Below are 23,965 nucleotides of genomic sequence, written 5' to 3'. Positions count from 1 at the left end.
AACTGTACTTTTATTTTATTTTTTTCTTCTTTTATTAATTTCTTTATTGATTAAGGTATCACATATTTGTCCTCATCCCCCCATTCCCATCCCAAACCCCTCCCCACGCATGCCCCCACCCCCCTGTTGTCCGTGACCACTGGTTAGGCTCATATGCATGCATACAAGTCCTTTGGTTGATCTCTCCCCCTTACAACTGTACTTTTAAAATGCAACCTTGTAGTAAACTAGGAGCTCCTGGGTTAAATGACAAAACTTCTAATACTAATCGCCAGTAGTCTTCTATATCTACTATTTTATGTGTGGCCTAAATATGGTCCTATTAGACCATAAGCCCCAATTTGCATCTCAATTGTGTTTTAACTCCCAGCGCTTAGCACAGGGTCTGGAGTTGGGCTTCCCAGTATGTATTGTTGGGTAAATGATCAAGAGGCTGAGAACATGCACATCCACACGGTGCTTCCTAAGGGTATTTGCTCAGCATCAGTGTTTCCTTTGAGAGTTTTGAGATCTACTGGTGATTGTTGAAGTGGTTAGCAACATTGTGAGCTCAGTCTAGCAAATGGAGTTAGACTTTAGGAGCAAGAAAATAGAAAGTGTTCTATGCTGACAACTTTCCATCTTTCTCTCAAATTATGCTGTGAAATCTTTTTTTAAAATACGTTTTTAGTGATTTCAGAGAGGAAGGGAGAGAGACAGAGAGACAGAGAGACAGAGAGAGAAACATCAATGGTGAGAAAGAATCATCGATCTGCTGCCTCTTGCACATCCTCCAGTGGGGATTGAGCCCACAACCGAGGCGTGTGCCCTGACCAGGAATTGAACCGTGACCTCCTGGTTCATAGGTCGATGCTTAACCACTGAACCACATTAGCAGGGCACTATGCAATCTTTTTTGTTGAACAGTATTCCAAGGTCTTGTGAAAATTTTAGTTCTGACTTTGGAAAGTGTGGATCTAAGTAAATTTAAAAAGCAGAGACAGCCCAAGCTATTTCATTGACATTGAATTTTATTAAAATAAAATGTAGGTATCTCTGGTCTGACCTCCTCACCACGGCCCTTGAAATTAAATGATTTGTTTAATATCATACAAAATGACTCTCTGACTAGGATCTGGAAATCGTTCTGACATTTAGATAATTTTGTTATAAAATGAATTTAACTGATAGCAAGAAAAAATCAGTGAGACTAAAAGTAATAGGACAAACGTTTTCTCTAGAGTCTAGATATATATATTTTTGAAGATCTTTGTGATTTGGATTCAGGGCTCTCTAGAAGACAGAGCAACCCATGTGATTACATGTCTAGTAGTGATGGGTGAATAAGCTTAAGTTGTTTACACCTACGGTAATATTCATTACCATCTCTTTAGCCAACTGGTGACTTCTTTTTTTTTTTTTTTGGCTTGTATTTATGCATGGCTAACTCTTTTCTTTAAATATTTTTATTGATTTCAGAGAGAAAGGAAGAGGGAGAAAGAGGTAGAAACACCAATAATGAGAGAGCATCATTGATCGGCTGCCTCCCACATGGCCCCCTACGGGGATTGAGCCTGCAACCCAGGCATGTGCTCTGACTAGGAATCAAACCATGACCTCCAGGTTCGTAGGTCGACACTCAACCCCTGAGCCACTTTAGCCAGGCACATAACTCTTTTGATTTCCTTTTAAAAATCCTTGAGACTTTAGTATGACATTTTGAATTCAAGAAACCTGATGGACATATACAATTAAATATAGCAAAAGTTGATGCATAATTAAGAATTTTTCTCCAAACGTCCTGAATATCTTTTATCTTAAAGGATGTTGATGAATTCTTTAGAAAGATGTCACAAATAACTATTCACAAAAGATTGTATCTGCAAAACCACTTGTCATTTTTGAATTAATGACTGTTAAAAACTATATCCATACTGCTATTCTACACCTTAAACTCACCATGAAGATTAATAGAAAACTTTAATCTTAGCTAATCAAGTTGGTTTTCGTGACAGTTTCTACAATGCATAATCACTTACTACGGTTTTTAAATAGCTCAGATGTAGTCTGGTGTCTGACTATGGGCACACAATGCTGTGTGCTTCTGAATTTATTTAAAATGATGTTTGAAACATTTTGGTGTTTTGATTAGTTATGTAAAGGTAATGAAAAATACAGCCACATGATAGAATGAGGGCTGGGTCAGTAAGCTCCATTATTTAGTCCTGAGTCTATTTTACTGTCTGTTTTTTTAAATTCAGGACTACATGTGTTTACTGAATTGGTTAATCACCAATAGTAAATTTTTAAAACTTTTTTATTTCTTTTTATTTTCTGTCTCTTCAGCTAGATTATGAGCTCCTTGAATGGGAATGTTTGTCTTATTCAATTTTTGTATCTTGTGTCTGGTATGTCTTAAGTGCTCAATAAATAATTTTTGATTGTCCACTTTCCTGAAATTCCCTCTATTTCATCTTTTGAACTTTTTAATGTGTTTTCCCCTTTATTTATCCTAACTATAGATATAGATATGGATATAGATATAGATATAGATATAGATATAGATATAGATATAGATATAGATATACATTGATTTCAGAGAGGAAGGGAGAGGGAGAGAGAGATAGAAACATCAGTGATGAGAGCGAATCATTGTTTGGCTGCCTCCTGCACACCCCCTACTGGGGATGGAGCCCGCAACCCTGGGTATGTGCCCTTGACCAGAATTGAACCCAGGACCCTTCAGTCTGCAGGCCGACACTCTAGCCACTGAGCCAAACCAGCTAGGGCTTCCTGACTCCTTTAGAAATCTCATTCTCTTTTGCTCTTTTTCAGTATACCTCCCTTTAGTCCACTGGGTAACTGGGTCTTCCTGCCCACCTGGGAACTCCTTGGGATTAGGCAGCAGGATGTATACATCTTTGTAAGGACAGCACCAGGCACGGTGCTGCACACATAAGTGGTGGTCAGTAAGTTTAACTGAACATAATTACATATGAAAAACTATGTGAGGAACTGTTTTTCCATGAATACTTTCATTTACAATACTGTAATAAATCCTATGATTTTAACTGGAAATATAATCATACAAATACTCTTTGTAATTAGAGAAAAAGTAAAACTATTATAGATCCAAATGTACAAAGTTATCTTTTCCATAGATTTATTGAAATATAGCATATATGTATTTTTACTCATTTAAACATAAAATATACACATAACTTTATTGTGAACAAAAAAGTTAAATTTATGTGTTTCTTTTTCAGATTGTTTTTCTTTTTCTTTTTCTTTTTTTAATTTGTCCTAAAAGAAAGGGTCTATTGAGCCAAATGCTAGCCAGAAAAAGGACCAGGGCCTGGGACATACAGTGCAGCCTAAACCAGCGGCAGGAGAAGACAACTATGTCCCCAGATCCCAGATTGTTTTTCTTTAAAATTAATATGTAACCTTACATATGCTAGAAAAACACTTTATACCCTCCTCCACCTCCTCCCCCCCCCCCCCACTTGAGAGAATTGTATTGTCTCAATGTATTTAGGAGCCGGATAGTTACATATTCTATTAGAGCACCCTAAAAAGCTGCATGTTAGGGGTTGTCTTAAAGGCGAAATTGAATCAGGTAAAAGTGAGTTGCCAAGACTATCCTGGATAAAATCACCATTGAGAAAATACAGAATGATTCCGCTGGTAATTTTGTTTGAAGAAACGCTTAAGAGTGAATGGTATTATATAATTTCATGAAAGAGAAAACCATACACATAGCAGGAGTATTTGTGAGGAGGTAATGCATAGCCAGTGATGTTGAAAGGTTCCCAAGGTTGTGCTGGGAGAGGCAGAGGGGTCCGTTTGGACAGAACATCTGTCTTGTCTCTGCTTTCCTGTTACCCCATTAGCCTTTCTCTGAACCAAGTCCAATCTGCGTTTGCCCCCTTAACCATGGACCAATGATGTAAAACAGCATAGAAATGACGTTACTATTTGAGCCACAAAAGAGTTCTACCTGCTACAGAAGAAAAGCTTAAAAGCAGTCATTTTAATTAAGTCTTTTAAACCACTAATTACTTCAGTGCCACAAATTCCATGTTTTAATCCCTCCCCAACTGCTTTCTTTCTTTCTTTCAAGAAAATAACATCATGGCTTTCAATTGTGTCTCTACACAGAAAATGTTTCTATATTTCTTTTGCAGTTCAGCCAGTCAGATTACTCTGTAGGTGTCTAGTAGGAGGTGAGGTAGGATCTGGGAGCCCGTATTCATTCTCTTCCTTGGTCACCATCCTTGTATTCCACTGACATTTCAAATCACTCATCAGAATATAGCTGAAGGCAGCTGCTGTTTGGTTCATGGCTCTGGTCAGAATAGTATCAACCTTGCTTACTAGTGTGTAGAATTGCCTTGGTAAGTATGACTTAGATGTACTAAGTCTAGCATTTATTTCATATAGGATAGATTAGCTGACAGTTTATTTTCTATCTCAGATTTCACTCTCTAAAGACATTGCAGAATAGAGTGCATGAATGGCTATTTATCTGAAACTAAATTTGGTGTATGCATTTCCAGTACCTACCTCTGTAAAAATAATACTTATCTTTAGAAGTTTACTGATATATTGGGGAAAAAGTGTTTATATTTGCTTCCCATTATTTTGGTATATGTTAGATTTCAGTTAATTAGGTAGAATTTTTATTTAGTAAAACTTCATTGTAATAAATTTGTAGGCTATAAACATAAACACTAGTGCTGTTTGTAAATCTTATTTGAGAATATTATATTTTACTATAATTATTATAATATGGTTCTGAGAAATTTCAAGTCACTCTTAACCTGAGTCTTGCTAATAATGGTTTGTGGAACCACAGATTCTTGAGGATCATTAGGATCTGAGAGTTTAATGCTTTTTAGCCCGGTGATACTTAGTAAATTAATGAAGTCCTTTGTGCATTTTCCTTCATCTGTAAAACTGACACAATAAAAGATACCTCTGTCATAGGGATCTTGGGAGGATTAAATGAGTTAAAACTTGTAAAATACTTAAACAAGAGCCTGGAACATAAGAAGTATTCAATAGATGTTAGCCACCGTAGTAATTACTTTTAATTTTTATATTATGCAGAGATTGAAACATTCTGTACATACACTTGGTAGACTGATATAGCAAATTAATTTTATTCAACTGAAATTTAAGATCTGGTTTTCCATGTCCACCTATTAGCAAGCGATGAATTCACTTAACTAACTTAGGGGATATTTATTGAATTTATGCATTGGAATATATTAGGCGTTTTGGAGACTACAAGATCATTTCCAGCAGGAAACGTTTACTTAAAATACTTAATATAAGAGTAGGAGACATGCCAAATGAGTAAGTGGATAGAGTATACAGGTGTGGTGATTGGCTTGTTTGAACTCAGTGAATCTTACACTTTGTAACCAATTGCACAGTAGCACATGGTCTTTGTTCTTGAGCAGGTTTCTGCATGTTTGTGCTGAGCTTGGTGAAGAAACATTATCGACTGCAGTTCTACATGGTATGTATTAATCATTGTTCTGTAGTCACTGTACATCTTAGAAACCCTTACCTTTAATTATTTTTTCTGTAATAAGAAGATAAAATGTAATCTGCTACTTGAAGCCTACGTGTGAGGGATATTTCCATTTTGGGATGACTATTAAACACAAAAGATTGAAGTTGGAACATTTTTGAGGATTTAAAAATTTTAACCATTTTCAAAATTTTCTAAAAACTTTTTCTTTGAATATTCTCAAAGGCTCTAAAATTAAAACCAAGTATTTGGGTTCCCTAAACTGGTAGAAATTTGAAACATTTCCATAGATTTCTGAATAGTTAGTCTGAGAAGCTGACTATATTTACCCTATTTCTCTATGGAAACTTGCTCTTCGTTGAGTATAAAGGGAACAAAGCATGTATTTTCTTGGTAGCTATGGTTAGTCATAAAATTTCATAATTCTTTTTAGCCTAAGGTATTTTATTCAGTTTATCGTTGAACAGTGTTCAGTGTTTTTGAAATTTTTTACTGTGTATGATGAACTTTTCTTATTTCCTTAAAAGGTAGCTAATTATAAAACTTAAAATGAAAAACATAATATTTAAATCTGTGAAATCATGTATTAGGCTTGTTTTGGATTTGGAATATATTTTCTATTCTTTATGCTTTGCTTTTCTCCATTAAGACCTCCTGCTGAGCATTAGTGCTGAGAAATTGTAATATTTATTATATTTCTAATTTCTGGAGACCTTGAGAGGAAAAGAGGAAAATTCTCAGTGAAAAATCTAGAAACCGTCAAGACAAATTAGAAATACTAGGATCTCCTATGAAAATATAAATGGTGCCTATTGGAAAAAAAATCACTTATGCATTTTTAAGCAATCAGGGTCAAAGAGAATTGGATCCCTTAAGCAGATAAAAATAAAATAATACAAAACAACAATATAATATTTGCGGAAATAGAAAATAGGTTTATTATGAATAAATCAAAATCTAAGAATTTTGAAGGGTAATAAATTCCAATCAAAATTATGACACTTAGAAACATGAGCTTTTTTTCATTCACGTTCGACTCATACTGATGATACTAAAAGTCCCTAACGGCCACCTCTTAGGCTGGATGGAACTGAAACACAGAGGCCTTTGGAAATTTGAAATTGACTCCTGCCACTGAACAGAGCTGTGATGGTCAACTTTCAAGTATGGAAAGGTGGAGTTCAAGGGCAGTTGATCTCTCCTGGTTTGAATCATTTGAATTTAGAAATAACTTTTTATGGGAAAAAGTTACCATAGTGAACTCTGGAAAAAAAAATAGAGTTTATCAGGTTTAATAACCGCAGAACACAGCTGGAGTAAAATGTTCCTCTCTAAATGTCATAACAACACCATACATTTCTCATTATCATTGTAAGCCGATGGTTCGAGACTATGGTTTATTTTTTATATGGTTGTAAATTTAGCTCAGTATGATAAGCAATCCATTTGTATATAAATTGAGATTACTTTTTAAAAATGTTTTCATGGTTTTAAGGTTCCAGTAGGCACCAAAATGAATATAATTCGCTAACGACATTTATTTTGTATAACCTTATCTTACAAAATTTAACCAAAAACCATGCTAGGAATGTGTGTTTCAAAGTTACTCTTGCTTCCTGGCTGCACTGATCAGTTGTGTTCACTAACTGTTGTGTTGTTGGGCTATTAACAGTTCGCATGGACTCATGTCACTTTACTGATAACAGTAACTCAGTCACATCTTGTCATCCAAAATCTGTTTGAAGGCATGATATGGTAAGGGCTTAGAATTATGCTGCTTTATACTTATATCATAGCATTTTTAAAGCGCTTTCACATTGAACAATGTCTCACAAACTTCTGCTAAAATGTACTATTTGTTGTTGCTCTATTCCATTAAAATACCTTACTGAGTTCTGTTGATTTTACCATTTGACACCTGAAGACAAACATGTTAGCTGGGCATATGCCTTATTCAGGTTCCAAATAAAATAAAGAAAGTCCTTATAAAAGTTTCAAACAGTTAATTACACTTTTCGGGCTTTACTACATTTGAATGTGACTTTTTACAAAGCATCGCTCTTAAAAAGAGCATATTATTTACATGGGACGCAGAAAGAACATGAAGTTTGCTTGCCGACATTGTGCTCTGCTCTGTGTGTTCTACTCTGCCCGTGTATAGGAGCAGGTGTTTGGATTTCAGATGTATGAAATTACTCGCTATATAGCAGTGGCTTGCCCATTCAGAAAGCATTTTTGTAAGTTAAAAATTAGTTTCAATGGGGGGAAAATGGGGACATATGTAATACTTTCAACAATAAAGATTTTTCAAAAATAAATTAATAAAAATAAAATTGTATTCGTTTAAAATTATAAAAATTATTAGTTAAAAATTAGAGTGGAGAAAAAAGATTTTAAGAAATCTGACCATAACTTCCCCACATTTAAAAAAGCACTCATTAATTAAAATCCTTTACAGGTGGTTTTGTGGAAATAAATTATTCCCATGACAGCTTCGTGATTTTTAGCCAAGGGGTCGGTGTTATGTGTGTACAATTAGAATCATTTTAAGATTGTCTTCCAGCCAAAACCGGTTTGGCTCAGTGGATAGAGCGTCAGCCTGTGGACTGAAAGGTCCCAGGTTCGATTCTGGTCAAGGGCATGTGCCTTGGTTGCGGGCACATCCCCAGTGGGTGGTGTGCAGGAGGCAGCTGGTCGATGTTTCTCTCTCATCGATGTTTCTGACTATCTATCACTCTTCCTTCCTCTCTGTAAAAAATCAATAAAATATATTTAAAAAAAAAAAAGATTGTCTTCCATATACAAACTTTTAAATGCTGGAGGAAGTTATGAAATTAATAGGTTCTGTATAATTAGTAGGGTGTAATGCAATTTTAGGCTAAGATAGAATTAAACTTGATAATTTTTCCTGAAAGAGAATTTTTATTAAGAGCTTGGTATAGCCAAAACCGGTTTGGCTCAGTGGATAGAGCGTCAGCCTGTGGACTGGGGGGTCCCAGGTTCGATTCCGGTCAGGGGCACGTGACTTGTTTGCAGGCACATCCCCAGCTGATCGATGTTTCTCTCTCATGGATGTTTCTAACTCTCTATCCCTCTTCCTTCCTCTCTGTAAAAAATCAATAAAATATATTTTTTTAAAAAGAGCTTGGTATAAATTTATCAGATTATACTCTGTCTAAACCAAATGACTCATTTCCATTTTGAAAGGCTGCTTTTTAAAAAACTATTTCTCATCGCTATTTCTCTCTTCTCTCCCTTCCTCTCTGAAAATATTTTTAAAAATTCTTTATACTACTATAATTTGTTCATCTTAAAAATGAAATTTGAAAGTCCACAGCTATAGAAATTCATTATTTAATATTAAAATTAAATTATTTAGTATATTTCTTAGCAATGTTTTCCCACTATGTTAATTTATTTATAGATTTTGCTCTGCTTAATTGCTAAGCAGGCAAATGTGGTTGGTATTTAATGTTTCTAATAATTTTTTGGCAAATGTTATGTTATGGACTAGTCTGAAGTGTAATTCAAAGAGTTATTATATTGATTCATTATGAGTTATAAGCTGTATAAAATACTTGTCTCTTAATCATATGAACTTGTTTTTGCTGACTTTTTTTTTTAAAGGTTCCTTGTTCCAATATCAAGTGTTATCTGCAATGACATAACTGCTTACCTTTTTGGATTTTTTTTTGGGAGAACTCCATTAATTAAGGTAATTATAAAATATCACAAGCCACTACCCTAACCTTAAAGATTAGCTACTGGAGACTTAGTGCTGTTGCCCATTTTTTATTTATTTTGTTTATTTTTCTTTTTTTCTTTTTTGATTTCCAAGGGGCTTCAATCCTCCTTGGCTGCACTCAGGGCAGTGAGCATGTTTCCCGGATGCTGTCTGGTTCTTTAACTGTCCTGTCGGCTCCTCACTGGGGGCTCGACACCATCGGTTATCCTTTCTCCCAGGAAGGCTCATTTCTCCTTTCTGCTGGCTTCTTCCCTCAGTGGTGTGGGTCTCCTTGCCTCTGCTCCCCCCAGCTGTCTCACCTGCCCCCTCCTTCACCAAACTCTGAAAGTGTTCATGACACCATCTTCACATACTCATGTCCATTGGAAGACTTCTACACCCAAACTAAAAAACATTGAGCCCTACAATAAAATACTGATAATGTGAGTAATAAGGAAAGGTTAAAATAAGGGAAGGAAGGACACGTGAGCAGACTGTGTTGTTTTGCCTTAGAGCTGCTGCTTTTTACAGTCAGTGGAGGCAAAGAAGGAAATGAATTAAGTTACAAGTTCCCATTTTGAGGAAGAAAGAAACAAACCAGTTCTTTATGGAAGAGCAGACCTTGGCCTTTAAAACCCTTCCATAAATTCTCTCCTACAGAGCAGCAGTCCAGCACAGGGTATCAGGCTGAGCCGTAGGGATACAAGCAAGCCATGTATTTTCCTCTAAAGCTGTTCAGCACACGGGCAAGCAATTAAGTATGTTCAAGGCTCCCAGACCAGCTAGAAGTGTTGGGCTGAGGAAGTCTTCAGAGAGGCTGTTCGGCTGCAGAAGATTCACTGTCTGACTTAAAACAGAGTTCTAGTGAGCGTCCTGGGCTGGATTAGTTGCATAATATCTGCAGATGTAATTAAGTTCACCCCTAAGTCAATAAGCGGTGGAACAATGCAATTTGGTGGCTATCTTTGAACTAATCAGCAGGCACTTTTGAATTTGAGTCAACTCCCACTTCATGATGATAATACTGAATTATCCTACGAAAAGGTATACATCTGTCCCTTCGCTATGGCAGAATTGTCAGATATATCAAGAAACCGGTTATTTCTGCCAACCCTCTTGGCTTTGAGCTTTATGCACATCACAACAAGAGGCCTGTAGACAGCGCGTGCAGCCTAGCTGTCACCCATTTCCATCTGCAGAAGCTTCCCTGGGATATTTATTGGCTCCTGTCCCTGTTGTCCCACTGAAAGGGTCATCACCGAAGCCATCAGTGACCTGATGACAGCTCCCCAAACACGAGTCCTGCCTTTGCGGGGCAGCTCAGGCCGTTAGTGCAGTCCCCTCCCGAACCTCCCCTCCTGCACCACCAACTTCCAGACCGTCCTCCACATTCCTCTCCCTGAGCGCCCCATGGACTGGGAAACAGTAGCTCTCATCTGAAACAAACGGTATCTGTTCTTAGAAGCACAGCATGGTCCTTTCTTCATGGAGACAGACATAGGTTGTGACCAGAGAGAGAAGGATATGCGAATACTTGGGGAGTAAATACCATATCTGGGTCTGTGGACCATTTTGCCATTTTGCATGGCCTTTTGGGAATACGTGGGAATCTGGTGTGCTGCAATGTCCATGTTTAGTTATGCTCACCTATTTTTGGTGTGTGTCCAATGTTTGAGGGCCCAATATGTGTTACATACTATTAGAGAAATTTGCACAAGTAAATTGGGATCATGGAATGAAGGGGAAAGGGTGGCAACGCCATTCCAAGGAGAGATGTATGGTAATTCATCAAACAGAGCTTGCATATGTATTGTGTGTTTTGGGAGTACAGTAACTTTTTTATTTTATTTGGCCTTTTCTAGCTATCTCCTAAAAAGACTTGGGAAGGATTTATTGGCGGTTTCTTTTCCACAGTCGTGTTTGGATTCATTGTGAGTTTTACTAAGATTTTTATTTTACTTCTATTTTGAAAAATGGTAGCAAGTGTATCAGTCTATCCTAAACCTAAAAGAATTAAACTATAAAATGCTAATACTGTATTTATTGGAACCCACTAAGCAGAATCTATTCTGTACCCCAGTAGCTCTCATCCTGGCTTCATATCGGAATCACCTGGGGAGCTTATTCAACATCTAGGTCCCAGCCCCATACCAGGCCAACTCCCCCTGGTGTTCGCTGAGGCCTTGAGGCCCTCTGTTGTGTTTGGCAGTTTCAAACAGCTGTTGGGGACACAGGTGCTGGGACAGATGGTGGCCTTGAATAAAAGCAGAAAATACAAATGATGTTGAAGAGCCCTGCCTCCCTTATACATGCTGCTATTTGGCTTAGCAAGTGCTTATTGCCCTAAGCCCAACATGCAGGAAAAGGTTGTTAAAAATAATAGATGTTTACTTTTGGCCATGAATAATGGGTCTTGTTAATGTTTTAAAAATTATTTTATAGTTATGGAATGTAGGTTTTTTTAATTAAAAGCTATCATAAGAAGCAATAAAGATATAGTAAAATGGCTGGATATAAGGTAAATAAATTAAAAAATAGTTAGGAAGTTTAATTTTTCAAAAGTGTAGTCCCTAACAGTTCTAGAATACATTGCACAGCCAAATATACAGTGACTAGAAACAACATGAGAGAGAGCAAATATACAAATAAATGAAAAGTATCAGGTTCCTGGCTGGGAAAAACATTCCTTTGTTTAATCTGCAAGTTTAGTTCATTCTCAATGAAAATTCCAATAGGATCTGGCAAAACTAATCCAATCAGTGTTTATGTTGAATACACTACATACTGTAGAGTACTGATGAGATAGTAACTCATAAACAAAATCATGAAAAGGGAACTGATCCTGTCTGATGTTTATACATTACAAAGCAGGGATTATTAATTTAAATAGTACTATAAGAATTTGGTATTATTAAAGTCTAGTACAAGAATAGAAATAGTACAAGAATAGCCATATCATTGGAAGAAAATAAACAGCTACCCTGTAAGAATGTAATGCATGGCAAAAGTAATGAGGAGGGACATTATATATTTTCTAATATATAATTTTGAGGAAGATGGTTAGAAGCAAAATCAGTTTATTAACATTCCTAGTGTCAATTTGCATTTCCGTTAATCAGTCTTAAGCAGTATAATGGGGTGAATGGCTGCAAAAGAAAAGAGAATAAACTGTTGTCTAACAATTTTAGTGTAAAATACTTTGTTTTATGTATCTTCTTTCATGGCTGAGAAAAGCTATATTAAAAATTACAGTGCTGAGATCAAGGGAAGAATAGTATAGTCAAAGTTTTCTGGGTTGGTTAACAATGGTGTTTTTCATCTGTGTGGGTTTTTTTTGTAATTTTAAATCACTGGTTATTTATTAATTGATAAAATTTATATGACATTTATGCAAAGAACTTCAGTTCTGTACTCTCCCATACCTTAATTACTAGCTTCTGCTAACATTAATTATGTGTACTTTAGAAATGTAAAACCTTGTTGAAATGCTTGTTTGAATGTTTAAATCAGCTTCTTTTTCTCCTTCCCCTTCCTTGTTTTTATTGTGGTCACATGGAGATAATCTCTTTGATTTCCAAAAGGCCTTTGGTTTTCCAATGGCTTTTCAAAGTCTTTTATTGGGTCAGTTTTGACCATCGAGCTTTGAGAATACATAGCAGAATGTGAATACAAAGAAACTTTGGCATTCTACTCTGCTGACACAAAACACACACACACACACACACAGTGTTTCATGAACTCCTGCTTTGTTATTCAGGCTGCCTATGTGTTATCCAAGTACCAGTACTTTGTCTGTCCAGTGGAATACCGAAGCGATGTAAACTCCTTCGTTACAGAATGTGAACCCTCAGAACTTTTCCAGCTTCAGAGTTACTCACTTCCTCCCTTTCTAAAGGCAGTGCTCAGACGGGTAAGATAAATGTGGGTAAAGTCTATCCCAAAGAGTAAGATTTTTATAAGACATTGATTTCTATAGAGATTGATTTCTATGATACAGCAGTGGTTTCACTGTCTGCTTAGCACCAATAATGTATTCTAGCCCTTTGTAATTTGCCTTTCTTGAACATAAAATGGACATTACTGTCATAAACCTATTGTTTATTAGGGGTTTACTTGCTGAATGGTTTGAATACTGATGCTATACTTTATCTTGTATTTGTTTTGAAACATTTAAAAATACTCCATAGATTTCTGAAAATTGGATGAGTTACAATAAGTTTCACATGTAATTGGCATGAATTGGCTACATTTTTTTAAAATATATTTTTATTGATTTCAGAGAGGAAGGGAGAGGGAGATAGAAACATCAATGATGAGAGAGAATCATTGATCAGCTGCCTCCGGCCTGCCCCTGGGCCCACAACCTGGGCATGTGCCCTTGCCCGGATCTTTCGGTCTACAGGTCGATGCTCTATCCACTGAGCCAAACCAGCCAGGGCATGAATTGCCTAAATTTAAAAATTAATTAAAGTTTACCAGCTCTGAGTTTCCTTGGTTTTTCAGGGGACCTTTACTAGCAGAGAAAACTGCTGCTTCTAAAAACCAGTTTCCCTTCCAAAAGCGCACTCCTGCCATTTAAAGGCAACCTGAGGTCTTACACTGCAGGCTGTGCCTTGCTGTCCAGCAGAACCTGCTGATGTGTGCCATCGAGACCGGGGGTGGTTACTTAAACTGGGGAATCAAATAATTGTGTGTCTACACACGTGTACATGTGTGTATCTGAACCATTTTATTTTTAACTAAAGTCCATAACTTTAGAGAATAATTTATTTCTCTCCTGAGTGCTCAATACATAGATTCCAAGAATTTTTCCAATGTCCAAGCCATCTGTTATCTGCAAAGATTTGATACTGCCAGTCTTTGATTAAGATTGGTGCTCTCAGTGATGGTTATTAAACCACACCGGCTCTGCACTGTCTATAGTCTGTAGTTTTAGTTTATTTAAAGCAGAGAAAGGAAAAAAAATGTGGAGCAAGAACTTAGAATTTATGAAACACTTTGCAGAATTCTCAATTTTTATGATCTCCGTAGATCTTTTATAAACGTCTTGCTGATGCACATTTTGGTATATTTTTTAAAGCAACTTATTTTCATGTGTTTCCTCATCATTTAGTTTACTGTTAATAGACCAGCTCTACCCTCACTCTGTCATATAAAGTTAAAGTGAAATAAAATTCAAAATACATTGTATAATTACAAAAACAAAGTACTACAGGTAAAAAACAAATTCCGAAATTAACTCAGCTGATTCTTGCTAAGTCTACCGCTCAAGTGTTGTAGAAATTTGTAGATGAACTAGAAAGTAGCCTGTTGGCGGCAAGGTTTTGGTATGCCAGGCACTGTCGGTGTGCACGCAGAGGGCACGAGGGAGCAGCTAGGAAGAGGCTGATAAGGAGAGCTTACAATGTATTTTTCTCCCACGAGCCTGAAATTAACAAAAATGTGGCATATGTTTTGACTTATTATTAGGTCATTTTCTTAGTTTAGGTGTCATGCTCAAATCCAATTTTAATGCAGTTAGTCCCACCCCTGCCTCTTGTTTTCCTCCACAGGAAAGAGTGAGCTTGTACCCTTTCCAGATCCACAGCATTGCTCTGTCAACATTTGCATCTTTGATTGGCCCCTTTGGAGGCTTCTTTGCCAGCGGATTCAAAAGAGCTTTCAAAATCAAGGTGTGTGTTTAGGTTCTTTGTTACAATATTAGAGAATGTAATATAGTTGAAATTCAGTTCTCTAAATGTCTCATACATTAAGCCCTCGAGCGAAAACTATTGGTTTCAGGCCTCACAGAAATACTTCCTAGTTGATTTGAGTGTATTCTTCCTTGTTAGGTTTTGGTCGAGCCATGTCATGTCAGCGTCTTTTATAGAAATGGCATGTGTGTTACTTAATTGGGAACAACACAGAATCTTGGTCCTTCAGGCGCTTGGCCAAGAATCCAGCATGAATCGTCTAAAGATGAGTGTCCTGTTGCAGTCTCACTTCCAGGACAGACAGGGCAGCCTTTGAATATGTAACTGTCCATTCTGCTCGATCAGGGGTCAGCTAACTTCTGTAAAATCCTGTGGTTATTAATCACACCCTAACTACTCAACTCTAAACTCGGCCATCGTTGTGGGAAAGCCTGGCAGACAATGTGTCAATGCGTGGGCATGTTATTTATTTTGTAAATCAAGTTAATAAAGTTACAAAAACAGTGGCTGGATTTGGTCTGTGGGACATAGTTTGCTGATCCCTGTCCCATATACTTAAAGTCATCCCTATGTTTTAAGTTAGATTCTCAGAAAGTGACACATAGGGTGTCCCCCAAAAATGTATCCACAGTTAACAGCTGATAGCTCAATTGATGCTTCTTCTTTTCAAATTTAACCCATTGGAATTAATAATTATTCCCAGTGTGTACACATTTTTGGGGACACCCTGTACATTTGCCCTCTTCTCTCAGCTCTCCTCCCATGGCTTCAAGTTCAGCTGGAATATCGTGCCATTAGAAGTGAGAGAGGGCAGGCCTCTCTGAGGGGGTGGCATTTGAGCAGGAATCTGAGAAGAGGAGGAGGAGGCCTGCAGAGACAACTAAGGAAGAGAGCCCCAGCGAGTGCAAAGGAGGGAGGAGCTTAGCCTGTTTGAATGGTGTGTGTGGCTAATCAAGCTGCAGAGGCTGGTGGAGTCAGATCACGGAAGGCCCCAAAAGCCAGGGAAATGAAGGAACTCGGTGAGGATCTGCAATGGGGCAAACAGTATGTTAAGTGGAACGCAATACAAAAGTGTGTGAGATGTTGTCCCTATTCTCAAGATGCCCAGCACCCACTATGGGAGATAACACAGGTCCACAAAGAACCCGCAACAGCCGTGCATGGCTAGTGTCCTGTGACGGCTGCACACAGCAGAGCGGAACTGAGTTACCATGGCCGTCTTGTGCTGCAGTTGGTAAGGAAGAGATGGAAGGAGATGTGTTGGCAAAAATTAACCAAAGGTTTGTTTTACACAGAGACATGTTATATTTGGAATGGCATTTTCTTTAATAGTCTCCAACCCAGGGTTTCCTGTTGACTACTGAGAATTTTTTGCCTGTCCAAAATGCTGTAATTGCTATTGCATTTTAGATGTTTATAGGTTGCCCGAGTAAATGAGAAGAGGAATTAGTCACTGCCATTTCCCAGGCACTGAGAGATGTGGATATATCTGTCCAGTCAATTTGCAGAGGCTTACTAACCAAACCCTCAATTCCATTGACTAATGTGTCCCAAATGAACTGTCTATATTTTTATTTTCTTTTTACCCCAATACTTAGAAGAAGAAATATTTATTATAGTAGTAAAATGTTTATTTCAGAGTAAGAACTATTAGGATAAATATGAGTTAAAATCAGATGTACATCTGTCAACAATACTAAAATAGCTCCCAAAATAGTTTTGCTTAATCAGAAAAGTAGTCTGTAAAAATATTAGACTAGTAATAGCTGATAGCTCTTTAGATTTGGAAAAAGTTTTCTTAATTAAAAAAAGTTAGTGCTAGTATTAATTAATATTTAATGAGTATAATTTTAATATTGCTGGTCAATTCAGTAATGTTCTCACATGGGTACATATGTGAAAGATGTGGTTTTGATCTTTTGCACATGTTCTAAGTTTGTATTTAGTGTGACAATCTAATAGTATTTTCCTTAGTGTCCATGATTCCAGAAACATCTTTCGATAGGAATTTTATAACAAAATTTTTTTTTTTAATTGGCTAATCTGTTGGTTTGTTTTGGAAGGATTTTGCAAACACCATTCCTGGACATGGCGGGATAATGGACAGATTTGATTGTCAGTACTTGATGGCAACGTTTGTGCATGTCTACATCACAAGTTTTATAAGGTACTTTTAGATTTTTAAAAAAAATGTTTTCATACTTGGTTTCTTGAAGTTCTTGTTTCCATAGGCATTAGTTTGAAGAGTTGCTTTTCTGTCGGTGGTAACCTATAATATCAAAGGGCACGGCAGCCCCTGGAGCTGCGTCACACCGTACCCCTGAGCAGTGTGCTTACATTTTTATTATTTTACGTAGATTTGAACTAAAATAAACAACGGTACATGTTGTGGTCTTTAAAGGGCCAAGTTAAAATCCACTCAGTATGGATGGTACTGGATTGGAACATCAGAGATTTAATTTCTTGGTTGTGGGTAAGGCAATGATAATGAATACAAAGAATTAAAAAGGAGGACATGATAATACATCCAGTTCACCAATTATTGCCTGAGGGCCTGTTACATATTGGGAAATGTTCTTGGTACCAATATAGCCGAGAAGAAAACAAACCAAGTCCCTGCCTCAGAGTTTGCATTCTTACTGGGGAGTTGGAGGGAGAAGGGGCAGAAGCAGACAGTAAACAAGTAAATATAGCTTGTTTAGGTGGTTATAAGTGCCACAGAGAAAAATAAAATATGCCAGGAGATCGGGTTGTGTGAGGTGGGGTGAGTGGAGGGTGTTGCTATTTTATATAGGGTGGCTTATTCTTATTTTTAAACCTTAATGTTTTGGGTCTGCCCCAAAAGGCCCATTTGGGGGTATGAAAGCAGAAAACATGTATTTTCTTCATAGACTTATTTGAAGTTGAAACTCATATTTATAGGTCCCAAAATACATACCCATTTTAAATATATACCCATAGCAGCGTGAGAATTTTTGTATTAACACTTATTTTTCTTGTGTTATCTTATTAAGAGTTTATATTTTTCTTGAGTAGTCTTGTTAGTTTATCTACCTCATTAATCTTTTCAAAGAATCAAATTCTGGCATTGTTAACTTTATAGTTTTCTATTTTATTGCTGTCCATTCTCATCCTTCATCTTTCTTTAGGTTCAATTTGTTATTCTTAAGCTTCTTGAGATAAAGCTTACATTATTGATTTTCAGCCTTCTAGTCTAATATATTCACCTAAGATTACAAATCTCCTTTTAAGTACTGCTTAAATTCTCATCCTACATGTTATATTTTTATTTTCATTACTCCAGTATTATATCGTCTTTGACCAGTGGATTATTTATAAGTGTACTGATTCGTTTCCAAACAAATGGAGATTTTCCCCTTCTCCTTCCTTTATTGATTTTGCTTTAATTCCACTATGGTCAGAAAACATACTGTTTATTATTTCAGTATTTAATATTTGTTGAGACTTGTTTTATGCCTCAGTGTATTGTCTATTCAGGTACACATCCCGTGCGCACACAAAGTGAATGCGCCTTCTGCAGCTTCTAGTGGGCTTATTGTATACGGCATTTGGGTGAAGTTTAGCTAAATCTTCTGTACTGATTTTTTTTTTTCCTGTCCACTTATTCTATCAGTTACAAAGAGAGAGCTTTGTCAAAATCTCACGCTATGATTGTAAATTTACCTAATGCTATTTTTAATTCAGTCATTTGTTGCTTTATATATTTTGAGGTTGTATTAAGTATATACACATTTAGGGCTATCATATATCCCTGTTGAATCACTCCTAATGTCATTATATACTGTTATATAATGCCCATCTTTATGTACTACTTGCTTAAAGCCTATTTTGTTGGATATTAGAATAGCTACATCAGCCTTGTTTTGGTTAGTATTTGCACATAATTTATTTGTCCCTCATTTTACTTTTAGCATTCATCTATCCTTTTAGCAAAAGTGTGTTTTTCTTTTCTCTTATTTTTTTTTTTAAGAGAGAGTGAAAGGGAGGGAGGGAGAAAGAAACATCGATGTGAGAGAGACACATCAATTGGCTTCCTCCCATATGTGCCCTGACCAGGGCCAGAGATGGAACCTGCAACCCAGGTATGTGCCCTTGACCGGGAATCAAACCTGAGACCCTTGGTAAACAGGCAGACACTCTAACCACTGACCCACGCAAGTCAGGGTTTCTTTTCTCTTCCAACAAGCATATAGCTGGATTTTGTTTTTGTTTTTCATAACCCAGTAGACAATCTTGGTCTTTTTATTTGGAATATTCAATCTATTTGTGTAATTTATTTACTGATAGAGTTGAGAATTAGTAATTAGTGGTTAAGCCCTCAGAACTCTTTCTTTGCAGCAGATGGCAGCGTTTAGGGCATTAACTCATACTTCAAATTTTTTTTTTCAAATGTGCTTTTCTCCCAGTAGAGGAGTCGTGCTGAGCCACGTTGCCTGCCATCTGAAATAGTTACTGTTGGAACACAGTGCTGGTGCCAGGATGCAGCAGGCCGGGAGCACCTGCTGGCAGTTTTGCATTTAGCTGAACTTGCTAGAAAAGCCTTCCTTTTCTCTGTGGGCCCAACTCTGGGTTTATGTTATGAAGCTGCTGAATCTTTTGAAGAAATCTAAGACAAGCTGTGCCCTGACTTGAGGGGACTGTGGCTGTGAGACTTATGGCTGCAGTTTATGGCATTTGCATGAAGGGGATCCAGAGGATGGCTGAATCTGAGTATTTCTACTTTCTATAATTCCATTTGAACTGAACTGTCCTTATTATAAATCCTAAATTACTTATGCCTTTTTCCCATTGGATTTTACTCACTGCTCTTCACAAAAAGTAAACCATACTCTGCTATTCAAGTGGACAGTAGAAATTACAAAGAACAGTACATATGCATTAACATCTGAATTAGGTTCACTCGGAACTTGACAGAAGAGCACTTTAAAAGATCACACAGGTCGTCTCCAGTGTATAAGGGGGGTGGGTTCTAGAGCCCAGGAGGGGAGACTGCAGTCCCCTGACTGAGAGTGACAGCAGCACAGGTGTGAGGACAGCAGTCCTGGTCTGGAGCTTTCTGTATCGTGAAGGGGGAAGAGAAGGGCTGCAGTGGGGGTGCTGGTGGAGCTCACCCAAAGGGCAGCGCTGAGAGGCGCTGTGCGGGCTGTGGGGAGAGCGTGGTGTCACTGGCCTTCGCTGCTTCATTCACCCTGGGCTCACACACACCCCCCCCCCCCCCCGCCCCCGGGACTGCCAGGGCGGTGGGCGAGGAGGCAGGGCTCTCCTCCATTCAACTGGAGCAGATCCGCTTTCCTTCTGTTCCTTAGACTGGGACCTAAGACTCTCTTTGCACAAAGGCTGTGCCCCTGTTGCAGAGGCCGGGTAGGAATTCAGTGCTGGGCTCAGAACCTTTGAGTCCTGCCTCTTGAACATTCATGGTTCCCGGGGTGGTTCTTCAACAAAATGCCTTCCATTGTTTGACATTTCTTCGAAGCTAACAAGTGAAACACTATTTCCATGTCTTCTCCCACCAGGAGTTTTGCTCCTTTCCTTACAGGATCGTTTGTGTGTCTTGTCCAATCTCAGGATTTGTCTCCCATCCCCACCTTTCACTCATGTTGCCCTTCTGAGAATTTTGTAGAGTTCAGATCCGTACCCCTTGTACTGCCCAGGACCGCTGCTGGGTTTGGTGTTTGTGCATTCTTGCCATGTGGAGACTGCACGCCTCTCACCAGGAAATCGTTTGAGGTTTTTTTGTTTGTTAGTTTTTGTTTTGTTTTTACTGTTGGCACTAACGCTGGGCATTAGAGTGTGCTCCGATCAGGAGCTGTTTCAGTTCTGTAAAGATTGCTGCTCTACACTGAAAGGCAGATTTAAACTGTGGGCATATGCTTCTTTCAGCTCTTAAAATAGCAAGAACTTTCCTTTCTGCTTTGTTATCAGGGGCCCGAATCCCAGCAAAGTGCTGCAGCAGTTGTTGGTGCTTCAACCAGAACAGCAGTTAAATATATACAAAACCCTGAAGATGCACCTCATTGAGAAAGGGATCCTGCAGCCCACCTTGAAGGTATAACCAGACCCGGAGAGGGAAAGACTGAATCGACAATAAGGAATTCTACAGAAAAGCACTGACAGATGAAATTTTGTAAATGTACAGAAAAATGGTTGAAAATGCACTAGAGTGAAGATTTACAGACATGAATGTTTCTTCTCTGAATTACTGTGAATATTTAACACAAACTTACTTGATCTAAGTTATGAAATAAGTAGCAAATCATCAGAGTATTCTGTACTTTTTTTCTAAAGTGTATTTTCTGATGTTAACTTCCTTTCCCTTACTTGCCATGTTCATAATTTAAAAGACTGTTTTAAAGAGTCAAATACTATCAAATGAGTCAATTGAGGATGTCTTAAGATTGCACCTGAAAGCGTGCCCTTTGCACAAATATTTACTTTTGCACTTGGAGCTGCTCTCGGTTTTAGCAGAACGTTCCCTGGGAGGCACAATAGGAAGTTCGTTCTCCTGCACTTCCTCCTCTTTTAGTTTGAAGTATTTTCTGAGGGCTGAGTTGGATCCAAAACAAAAGGAAAGTAAGTAAGTAATCATTTGCCAGGGGAAAACAATCCACTTTTAGGTAGGTTTGAAATTCAAGAGAGGGAGGCTGAAATTTCTCTCTTTATTGGCTGACATCAGACTCTACTTCTGATAAAGTTGTTTGGAAAAACCTGATGTCGCAAAAGCTTTTGAAGAGAAACAAAGGAGAGTTCTGCTCTGAAGAACATGTGTGCAGCCTCCGCCGATGACAAGAGCTCAGGAGACTGCGTAGGACAGTGACACGTGGGTCCAGTTCTCTGCTTTTCCTTGTTTCCCTGTGAACTGGTTTCTTTAAGTTCTGTGGCCCTGAGCACAAAAGATGAGTATGCAGGGGTGGTGGCTGAAGCAGAGAGGGGGTGCCCAGCTGAGCGAGAGTGACCCATCTGTGGGTAAGGCTCTGTGTCCGGGGCAGCCCTCCCGGTCTCCCGTGCAGCGGGAGACACTCCGCTGGCAGAAAGCTTGAAGATCTGCCTGGAGGCCCAGACCCTGACTGACTTCATGGGAGAGCTCATCTCTGTCCCTTTCCTTTCTCACATCATGTCATAAAACCCGAGGACATCAGCTGATGATATTTTTCTTCCAAGAATGAAAATCAAGCGGAAGTGATTCCCACCAAGAACAAAAAGCACACGAGTGTCAAACCTTCCTCTGATGGACAGGAGACGAGGACAGGTTTCTTACCAGTGAATGTAAATAAGCTCATGTTGCTTGTGCTCTTTATAACCATACTTACTGTATTGAAGAGGCAGCAATAAACCTTTGAAAATTGCCTATTGCTCCTTGGCTAAATGTTCAGAAAGGAGAAAGAGATATATTTTAAAGAATGTTTTGCTAATGAAAAGAGGAAATATTTTTGTTTAAATCAAAAACAAATTTCAATTATTTTATATTCCTGTTCTATACCTACAATCAAAGAGGGTAGATATGCATGGGTCCCAGGACAGATATCCCTAGGATGTCATTTAAACGAATAGCTTCATCAAGTGCACTGCACGGCTGTAGTGGCTGTAGCTGAACTCAGTACCAAGAGTCTGATTTCTCAGCGTGGCATTCAGTTGGTTCACAACTGGGTGTATTCAGTCAGCGTTATTTCACCCTATTCCATAAAAACCTAGAGTTGGCACTGGAAATGTTATAAGACAAAATGATCCCTTTTAAAATCAGGCTACCTACCAGTTAATTTTCAGCATCTCATTATTTGCCTCACAAAAACTCCAAATGTTGATCATACAGGAATGCAGCATATCAAAGTTGAAAAATCAAATAAAAATTTTGTGATAGGAACTTACGTTGATGGAGATTTGCACAATAAAAACTCTTTGGAGATACACAGTTCCCTTGCATTTTCTATAAGGTGACTGCTGAGGCACTGCAGTGCAGACTGATAGGAGAGCATCACCGATTACCTGTATTGTAAAATCAATATTATAATAAAATATTAAGCTAGAAATATTTGGGGTCAGAATAATAACTTTCCTCAAATATACTTTGAGTTGGGTGTACACTGTTGTATATGTAAAAAGTAAATTCTTTTAACAGCGCTAAAGTACCTTTTTGTACTTTTAGAGAATGTATATTAAAATACAAGATATTTTATCAAATGATAGCCATAAAACCCTGACTTTGATCATTTTTGTATTTGCACTATGAAGAGGACTTAACTTCTAGTATAGCTATGTGATGGCAGAAAGATGAAAGACTAGGAACTTCCTTCAAGGTAATGGTTCATTTTTCCAAATTGGCTAGTTTTGGAGGTGCTCTGAGGGTACCAATTGCTTGACTTTTTAACCTGTGGGATGCAGATGTTCCCTCAGTGTTTTTCCCTTGTGGTGGCACATACACATGTACTGTCTGAAAAGCAAAGACCACACCCACCCACCCACCTCTTTTTGTTTTTCGTTTACAGTATCACTTTGTACCTTGGTTTGAACAAAGATGGTATCACTTCGTTCAGTGAAAAAGTAGAAGCAGTGTACATATACTATATGTGGGCAGGAGATAAATCATGATATGTGTCCATCAGTTCTCTGAATCTTTTACTGAAACATAGGAAAATAAAACAGATAAATCACATTTTCACTTCGTTGTGCCATTTTCTCATTGGAGAAGAAACGTTCGTTCAATTATTGTTTACAAAATCATGATAAATACACATAAGTATTATCTGTTGTGTATTTTCCATCACCAACACCTACAGTGACATCTTTGGGGATGGGGATAATGAAGTTCTGGTGATGACTGAAAGGTGTGTTTGTCAAGAGGTGATGTCCTTTCACTAGAAAGAGTAAGTACAGAATTTCAGTGGCACTCTCCACACATTTACTTTGCAGAATCCTGATCCAGTCCCTACTAGAGCTTTAAGTTATATGGATGCTGAGTGGCATCTGTTTTGAATGGCCATTGTGATTCCAGGTCGGGCTCAATGCCAACAC

General features: G+C 37.9%; 1 protein-coding gene across 1 annotated transcript in view; it reads left to right on the top strand.

The window, feature by feature from the left end:
• The window catches only part of CDS1 (CDP-diacylglycerol synthase 1), a 67,696-nt gene extending 44,090 nt beyond the window's left edge, over positions 1 to 23,606 (top strand). Inside the window, exons 6-13 of the mRNA XM_080648551.1 lie at positions 5,448 to 5,506; positions 7,194 to 7,276; positions 9,149 to 9,236; positions 11,108 to 11,176; positions 13,003 to 13,155; positions 14,798 to 14,917; positions 17,002 to 17,105; positions 20,882 to 23,606. Of these exons, the coding sequence (XP_080504677.1) occupies positions 5,448 to 5,506; positions 7,194 to 7,276; positions 9,149 to 9,236; positions 11,108 to 11,176; positions 13,003 to 13,155; positions 14,798 to 14,917; positions 17,002 to 17,105; positions 20,882 to 21,011 (806 nt within the window). The 3' untranslated portion in view covers positions 21,012 to 23,606. The remainder of the gene's footprint in view (positions 1 to 5,447; positions 5,507 to 7,193; positions 7,277 to 9,148; positions 9,237 to 11,107; positions 11,177 to 13,002; positions 13,156 to 14,797; positions 14,918 to 17,001; positions 17,106 to 20,881) is intronic.
• The last annotated feature ends 359 nt before the right edge of the window (positions 23,607 to 23,965 follow it).

Source organism: Plecotus auritus, assembly GCF_963455305.1.
Source record: "Plecotus auritus genome assembly, chromosome: 1".
NCBI lineage: Eukaryota > Metazoa > Chordata > Mammalia > Chiroptera > Vespertilionidae > Plecotus > Plecotus auritus.
The sequence above is the reverse complement of the archived record's forward strand: the minus strand, read 5'-3'. Positions and strand labels throughout refer to the sequence as shown.